At 37.6% G+C, this 9,243-nt stretch overlaps 1 protein-coding gene across 1 annotated transcript; it reads right to left on the bottom strand.

Annotated features, from left to right (window-relative positions):
- Positions 1 to 2,722: 2,722 nt before the first annotated feature.
- LOC140935260 (neuropeptide FF receptor 2-like) lies at positions 2,723 to 4,518 on the bottom strand. Its single transcript, XM_073384810.1, has one exon. The coding sequence runs from the start codon at positions 4,407 to 4,409 to the stop codon at positions 3,363 to 3,365; it is 1,047 nt and encodes a 348-aa protein (XP_073240911.1). The 5' UTR covers positions 4,410 to 4,518; the 3' UTR covers positions 2,723 to 3,362.
- Between the last annotated feature and the right edge of the window lie 4,725 nt (positions 4,519 to 9,243).

The following is a 9,243-nucleotide window of genomic DNA, read 5'->3' as shown; positions in this document are numbered from 1 at the left end:
ATAAATATCTAAAGAGAATTGACAAACTCTTTGCTAGGGCTTTTAAGTCTGGATGCTGTTTGAAGAAATATAGTATTTGTGATATTTTAACCACCAGAGACAGCAAATTATGGAACAAGATCACAGCAAATACCACTGCACTTGATGATCTCTTACCACCGAGACGTACTAGGCACTTACGCAGCAGGGGCCATGATTACATATTACCTAGAGTTCGTACTTCACGTTTTAAATCCACTTTGTAAACAGATGTCTTTTTAGCATTGTCTGCCATTAGTAGTTAGTTGTATTTTTTTTTATCTTAATTTGTTTCATATTTTATATTCATTGTAAATAAGGCATGGTTGATGCATTATTGGTTTTTAGTAAAGACTTTTAATGAAAGAAAAACTCCCGGATTAATTTAGGTTTCTGGGAAACTGCCCACCTACCCCTCCCCTGAGCTATCATTTTGTTCTAAGTAAGAACTAAGTGTTAATGTTAGCTTAAGGGAAAGGGGTAGGCGGCCTAAGTTGATCCTGTATAGTTTGCATCCTATTACCTCTTAATCCGCCATGTTTTGTAGTGCAAATAATTCCTTGAATAACTCAGAATATTTGGGCGGTATGTGTAAACGGTCAGGAATCTGACTAGATCCTTTATTTTCCACCACTCTTTGGCTTTCTCAGGAATCATATATTTACCTGGATTTATGAAAACCGGGTTAGCAAACATTTTGTAATTTATCTCAACTTCCTTTGTCTTTGCTTGAATACCGTGTTGTTTGCTGATGTCGCAGAGTCTGCATCGTCCAATATTTAATAGTAGTCTTGTTTCATTTGGCTAAACGGATCAATCACTCATTTATCCAGGCTGAGAAAGAGTTGTACGAGTTTGTTCGCTTTTCTTGGGTAACCGCTTAGTCTTTGGCCTCGAAAAAAGCGTTTAGGCTTCAAATTTAATCTATTAGGCGAGGGCAAAATTGCAGGTGAAGTTTGACCAGGGGCAAGACTGGCAAAAGGTTGAATTTTTATGAGTTATTTGATGATATTTCGCTTCTGTTAAAAATGAAATTATCATGCGTAATTGTGGATAGTCTTGTCAGTGCCTCAAAAGGATATGATTGTGAGATTTCCGGATAGTGTTGACTGGCAAAATTCAGGTATGTGGTCGCTTGGTTGAGCTGCGCTGATAGGTATAAAAACGCTTCGTCGGTGTGACAGTGACAGTGCCATAGAAAACCAATTCAGGACTCGGGAAATTTGGATCTAGGTTTAGTTTTAATGGGCACTGGCCTTTTAACCGTAATCCGGTTTTTGCAGATCAGAAGGTGATAATTTATGTACTATGTTTCAATGTTTATTATCTATTCCTTTCGAATCCTGTCATTTTTCGGCCTGAGAAAAAAAAAATTAAATGTGTTTTGCTAGCTATTAATGTTGTTATGAGAGCCTTAACCTTGAGCTACCTTGCAGGCACTTATTACTGCATTTCACTCAAATTAAAGATTTCTAGACTGAAAAGACGCCGGGTTGGAACTTCACGGACTCAGGTTGCTGAATAAATGTTTAAAATTTGCGTCAATTTAAATTTGGACTCTGTGAAATGCTTCTAGGACTCGATCGAACCACTTACTCTCATTGTTTTAAATTGTGACATAGCAGAATGAGTTGATTTTTTGCTAACCCGGTTTTCAAAAAAAAAAAACAGATATAAATGCATGTGGAGTAAAGATCTCCACTAGTGAAAAGCCTATGTTATAAATATTGCGGCGTCTATAAGGCCCGGTTCAGACGCCGAACTTTTTATGAGCCGAACCTAATTCGAATTAGGGCCGACCCAAATCATTTAGACCGGCTAAATTGATTCAGACGCCGATCTTAATTCCAGCCGAACTAAATTCAGGCGGAGAAAAATGCTCATTTCGGTAAAACTGCTTCCAAAATACGTTATAAGAGGTTATGTATTAGGTCAGTTCGGTACACGAAAAGATCGGCGTGTGAATCAAAAGCGTTCCAAAGTCGATCCAAGGCCGGGCTAGGCGGAAAGAACGGTTGAGCCGTTCCAAATTGAAAAGACCTTCATAACTGATTCAGACGCCGAACTTTTCATGAACTTAATTCAATGTATTAGGTTCAGCCCATGAAAAGTACTGCGTCTGAACCGGGCGTAATTAAAAGGTATTCTACGAGCAATACTCGAGGAATAGGCTCGGCTTGATTTCCTCCACCCCCCACCCCTTAAAAATCGACCTTAATTATTTTACTTATTATTTTGAGGGGGGATGTGTTCTTCTGCATAAATAGTTAGTGGGTGATTAAAAGATCACAGGTGCTTTTATTATCTTGTAAACCACTAATCTACGCATCTCTTTTCTTATTTATTTCGGTCTAACCCGGTTTTCAAAAAAAAAAAACAACAACAACAACAACAACAAAAAAAAAAAACAAAAAAAAAAGGTATATATGCATATGGGTAAAGATCTCCACCAGAGAAAATGTTATGTTTTAAATATTGCCACGTCTATAAGGTCTTCTACGAGCAATACTCGAGGAATAGGTTCGGCAACAGAATAGTTAATTAATTCCTCTGCTTGATTTCCCCGTACCCCCCACCGCTTAATAAATGGACGCTAATTATTTTACTAATTATCTTGAGGGGGATGTGTTCTTCTGCATAAAAAGATCACAGGTGCTTTTATTATCTTGTAAACCACTAATGTACGCATTAATTTTATTTTCTTATTTATTTCAGTTTAATCTCTCCATGTGCTTTAGGATATGATTATTTCATAGGAAGTGGATACTTCGCTCTGAACAGATATGATAATGGATACCAGGTGTTACAATTCATCACGGAAAATCTTTATTTCTCGAATAAACGAATGCATTGTTGAAAACAGCAGTGTTTATCCTTCATTGACAGCAAAGTAAATTTCTACCTCGGTTGTTTTAATTATTACATGAAATTCAGGGTTTTAATTTTAAGATTGCCAGATTGGATCAAAAAAGGTTATACGTTATGTTATAGTGTTGTTAATCTCTAAGGAGCAGCGATCCTTTGAACTTTAATTAATATAACTACCCTGACTGGAAGTCAATTGTCCCAGGAAGCCCTGATTTGAACCTTGCTCCTTAATAATGAATCTGATTTTGAAGAAATAAGTGACTAAGACTGAAACAAACAAACAAAAAAAAAATGTTCGCAACATGCCAGTTACTGTTGAATTTAGATGAGTGAAACGCGACCAAAAAAAACCTTATCCGTAAGCCACCTTAACATTAACTAGTTATAAACGACCATCTATATATATCTTTTTCCTAAGAGTATTCTCTACGTATACCTGCACAGTTGCAACTAGGTCTTTAAATCAAATAGTTTCTTTAAACCCGTTCACAGCAAAATAAGCTGAGCATTCTTCTGTAGCCACGTCGATATTTCTCGTTAAAAACCGCGTAGAGGCAGGGGTTGAGAGCACTGTTGCTGTGAGCGAGAAAGAGGCGCCAAAATCTTAATGAACACGGTATTACATCGAACACGATTTGCGCTATGAAGTATGGCAGCCAGCAGAAGACAAAAGCTGCTGTGACGGATAACAACATGTATAATACTTTTTTGCTTGCTCGGTCCCGCGTTTCCCGGACAACCTTTGATCTCGCTGAATCTTTGGTTTGTTCTGCGATGTCTTCACGGAACGCCTGCTGTCGTTTTAATGCCACCAAAATCTTCACGTACGATGCAGTAATAATTACAAATGGAACGCCGTAGAACGCTACAAACAGAAACGTGTAGTATATCTCTCTTGCTTGGTTGATTCCGAAGGCTCTTTTTATATTAGCGTCACAGGAGAATTCGTCTTCGCGAGTTTTGTACGCAAGCTTTAGAGAGTAAAGGTATGGAAATCGAACCATAGCAGCTAAAATCCAGCTAAAAGCAATGATGAACTTTGAAGTTCTCGCTGTAATTTTTTGCCTTAATGGATACACAATGGCAATAAATCTGTCAACAGCCAAGGCCATCAACGTGAGAATTGAAACTATGATACTTATACCGTGTAAAAATGGAACAACTTTGCATAAAATCGAACCAAAAACGCCTTCAACGAGCCATGCACTACCTCGCAGCCACATAACTATTACCCGAGGCATATAAACACACGTTATGGTCAAGTCTGTCAAGGCTAGGTTAACAATGAAAAAGTCCAACGCTTTTCGCATTTTCTTGTTTCGCCAGACGACAGCTATTGTCATGCAGTTGCCAAAGATTGATACAACAATAATCACACAGTAGACGACAACTCGAAGAGTTTGCGTGGATGTAGCATCGTTACGAAACTGGCAGCCGTCTTGCGAAGTATTCCCCCGCATCGCCTCATCATCAGAATCAAATTCGCTTTCGTTGAATCTGCTACTGAAGTTATAGGAGGCCATGATATTTCCAGGTGTAATAATATCCCTGCTTGATAAGGAGAGCTCTACTGGAAAATCAGGCAGGGAGTTTTAAAATTCTATGAAGATTTAAAAAGACGCTTTGGGGTTTTGTTAGTTAACAGGGGCGCAAAACGTTTGTAAGATAATATGATTCCCGCTTCTGAACAAAACTTGACGTCAAAGCGGCGACGGTAATGACTTGAAATGTTTGTCAATCATTCAGGATAGATAAATGCCGTGTCCTACTGTTGCTTCGCAATTTTGATTACAATCGTATGAGACATTTATTATTTCTGTAACTTACTTTTATTGTAAGCAAGGCACGGACAATTGACAAAGGATGTACTTGGAAATGACTTACCACCCACCGTATTGTTTGTAACATAGGTTACCAAGCTAGTAACAGGGAAGCGCAGTATTGTGGTATTTACATTAACAAAATAAAAATGTTTTACGCGACGTGTAGGGGATGCAGTACTCGCCTTTTCAATTTCCTTTTCCCTTTTCTAATGTATCTGTCGCGACGGAAATCTCATGTATCGACAGATCGACAAAGACGCTTCAAGTTTCTTTCATTTTGTCTTTGTCATGCAAATTTCAAGTAAATAAAATAGATATCGATGTATTTGTATATGTATATATACATATAATGCAGCGAAAGTGATGAATTTACGTCAAGAAATATGACAGGTAAAGGAGCGGAGATGTAATGTGAATTAAAAATATATATAGCTAGGTATACATTATTTGTATTTCCCAACAGACACGCCTACGCCTTTTATCACTATTATTATTATTATTATTATTATTATTATTATTATTATTATTATTATTATTATTATTACTTATTCTCATTTTAGTTTCCAAGTTCATCCTATTGATTTGATTGATGGCTAGATTATCCTTTATCGTGAGAGTTTAAAAGATGGAAGTCAAACGCCGCTCTGGTGAATTGTTTCTGCATTATATCGTAAGTGCGAGATCATTGTATAATTTATTTTAGAGGTGTTATTCCCTTTCATCACCGGGATCAGATATCGGGGCGTACACATTATCGCTACTGGAAATATTCTGATTGGTTTACTTTTTAACCACGAGGGATAAAGAAATAAAAATGGTAAAAAATAGTAGTTGCTATCATAATTGCTTGGATTAGTTTCTTCGAATCTTAATTATAATTGACTGTGGAGCACTCAGAAATTATTTGATAAATGCAGGTGCTCAGTTACAATAGATAAATCTTTTACTATATTCAAAGGCCTTTAAGACAAACATGCCAAACTGATCTTAGATCGCAGAAGGAGTTCCCCGGCAAACTGAAAAACCCTGGTGGACTTTGAATGCTGACGTAATCGGACTATCAGACGTTTCTTTATTTACCCCTGAATGATTTTTTTTTTATAGTTTTACTTTGTTTTCTTTTCTTAAATTGTTTTCTTTATTTATTTGGTTCTTTATTTTGATATATATATTTTGTCAATCGCAATATATTCCTTTCGCATTAATTTACAAGATACCAGAAGTTCGACAGAGCGAAATTACTTCCTGAGTAACCAAGGGGAAAGTGCTGCGCTAAAACAATCTCCTGGCCCTTGGTGATACAAAAAAAAAACACAGCATAAATGAAATATAACTGGCGTCAATTCAGGTCAAACCAGCTGCTAAAAAAAACCCACTCTTTTCTTGGAATACGTATTCAAAGCGTGATATGCGATTGAAAAACCACAGGCGTCAAAAAATCACCATATGTTCGCCTGTTAAAAATTAACACAAACACAAGTGGCAGAATTGTGTGTCGACGCAATTTATACGGAACAGTTTTAAATCGAAAAAAAAAACAAAACAAAAAACAAAACAAAACAAAAACAAAAAACAAAACTAATAAAAAAAAAATGACTATATAGCCACATTGAGCTAATATTGTAGACAAATGTATATATAATACTATAATTTGTCCTGAATTTTGCGTTTCTACTGTCCTTTTTGAAGCGTTTTGGGCTGGTTTTGAGGTATCATTTTAACTTGAATTCCTTTGAATTTTTAATCTGTTCCCATAGTTATAAACCCTATATTAATCACGTGTGGTTAGTTAATTTTACTCGTTGCATTAATTTTTGAGTAGCGCTGATACACAGCGAGTTTGGGATACATATTTAAATATGTATTTATATATATGTTTAAGTAAAATTGTTTTTATTGAAATTATTTTTCTAAGGGTAAATGCAATAACTTGCAAAAGATCTTTTATGTTTCAACTGAACAAGTAACTCTATTCAGACCGGGATTTTTATTTACTTTCTGAAACTCCCCTCTAAACTTCAGCACAGTTCATGCTACGACCACCAAAATCACACAAAACAAAGTACAGTTGACTCCCCATAACTCGAACCTTTAAGTAAATCGAAAAAAGTTAGAGTTATTGGGTGTTCGAGTTATCGGGAGCTCGAAGACAATAGCTGGGAGTGAAGCCCCGTGCAAACGGGCGCAACATTGTTGGCCAACAATTCCCAACATTGTTGGATGTTACATGTTGCGTCTGTTTGCACACCCTGTTGCATGTTGTTGGATGTTGTTGCGTGTTGTTGCGCAGGGTTTGAAACCGGTCAAACCTTTCAGCCAACAACTCCCAACATTTCTTTTGTTCCGTGATGGCGGAAGCGTAGCGCAACAATGAGGGATCCGTTTGAACAGCTCTTCAAACATTGTTAGGGTCATGCACGCTCATTAGGCATGGATCACATAGAACTATGGGTTGTAACCTTCCCACGATGCACTGCAGGTCCCAACATTGTTGGGAGTTGTTGCATCCGTTCGCACACCACTGCCAACACGCACGTAACAACTCCCAGTAGTGTTGGCGTTACAATGTTGGGAGTTGTTACTTCCGTTTGCACGCAGCCTATAAGGAAAGAAACAGTTTTTACTGCACAGTGAACATTTTAATCACATTTATATGTAGAAATGTCAATGAAAATTTAAAGACACTTCTAGCTTATAAATCAGAACGTAACGTAACAAAACATAGTCTACATAGAGCATGCGTCTTACTGTTTTGAGAAGTAAAGCTGTTTCACGTTAGATTTGTGACAATCAACATCTGCTTCCACTAGTAAACTATACTCCTACAGCACGTCAATGGGAAATTCAAAATTAAATGTTTCGGACGCCAGTAGACTGCTTTTTTTCCCCAAATTTTTAAGGGCTTAAAACACGGTTCCAGTTATCGAGAGTAAAATTATTGCCTTCGCAGGGATTTCGCCCAGAAGGCGAAATCCCGAGGAGGCACCCTAGTAACTCGCGCGTATATTAAGGAAAGTACTTACAGTTGAAATATATAGTCGTACAGAAATATAGAAAAAATCTCGATTTGCTAGGAATTGGTAGGTAATGATGACGTTTCCATTGTTTGCGCCCGCAAGTACGAAATGGTTGGGATGACGTAAAGACAGAACATCCCCAAGGGACCGCTTAGGTAGATTTTTTGACAGTGTGCAGTCATACTTCGACAATCTTTAGCGTTGCGTGTTATGGGGCAGTTGTTTCAGTGATTATGGACCAAAATTTTAACGACACTCGTTAGCGCAGAAGACGTTATAAGGTGCGTATAACTGTGTATATACTAACACTTGGAGAGTTTGCCAGACACGAGTTCACAAATCCTTCATTGGAAACCTTCCCAGACACTCTTTCTCTCTATTTGACCGGAATAAGACTCAGCCCCAAACAAGCAAGACGAGTGAACAACGGCTAGCTTCTCACTGGCAGAACGATGGACGATTACAGAAATTCGCCGACAATCAAATTCTGTGCTGACTTTTTCCCTGCCCACAGATGTCCTTCCGCTAAAAAGTTTAAAATAAGACTAGAATGCGCGAGTGTAAATTGATCAAACGTCCTTTTAATTTCTAAGGTTTCCCTTCCAGCAAATAAAATGAACTGAATGTAAAAAGTAAAAGAGAAATAGAAAAAAATTCAACTTCTAATTAAATCTTTTCTTATGGTTTAGAACAAACTATTCTCGAAACTAAGAATGTTTTGATCAAAGCTGTGTAAATCGACCTGAAACTGTGCACGGAACCTTGCGTTTCCTGTATTTATCTCACCTATTGTATGGAATATGTGTGAAAATCTTCCTTATGAATCGGCATATTTCAAAGAGCTACTCAACGAGGAAGAATGCTATTGACCGACAATATACAGAGCGGGGGCAGCTGTAGTGTCAACTATTACTAGTATAGCAATAATCTGAGGGGAAACAAAAACTACTTCGAGTTACCCGTGTGAAATACCTCCATGGAATTCCATGGAAATCCATGGAAATCCATGGAATTCCACGGAACTTCCATGGAGTATCCATGGAGTATCCATGGAGTTCCATGGAATGCCATGGAGTTCCACGGACTTCCATGAAGTAGTGATGGAGTTCCATGGAATGCCATGAAATTCCATGGAGTTTCCTTGGAGGTCCATGGAATTCCAGGGAATATTGTAGAGTTCCATGGAATGCCATGGGGTTCCCTGAAGTACCGATGCAGTTTCATGGAATGCCATAGCGTGTCCATGTTGTTCGATAGAATACCATGCAGTTTGTATGAGAAAATCCATAGAAATTCAGTAGTCAAGCAACTCATCAACTCGTTAACCACATGTTCAAGTCTGCACTTTTTATTGGATAGAAAAATAGGAAACATTTGGAAGCTTTCTAAAAGCAAAATAGTGCATTTAGTTTAAATTACACAGACAATGCAAAAGTATTGTTCACCGACAGGCGACGCTGAAAGTCCCAGTGTAAGAAAGTTTATTGCTAACTATAAAGAGGAATGTTTTGAGTGCT

Source organism: Porites lutea, chromosome 1 (assembly GCF_958299795.1).
Source record: "Porites lutea chromosome 1, jaPorLute2.1, whole genome shotgun sequence".
In the NCBI taxonomy this organism is placed as follows: Eukaryota; Metazoa; Cnidaria; class Anthozoa; order Scleractinia; family Poritidae; genus Porites; species Porites lutea.
Note: the sequence above shows the minus strand (reverse complement) of the source record. Positions and strands in the feature narration are given on the sequence as shown.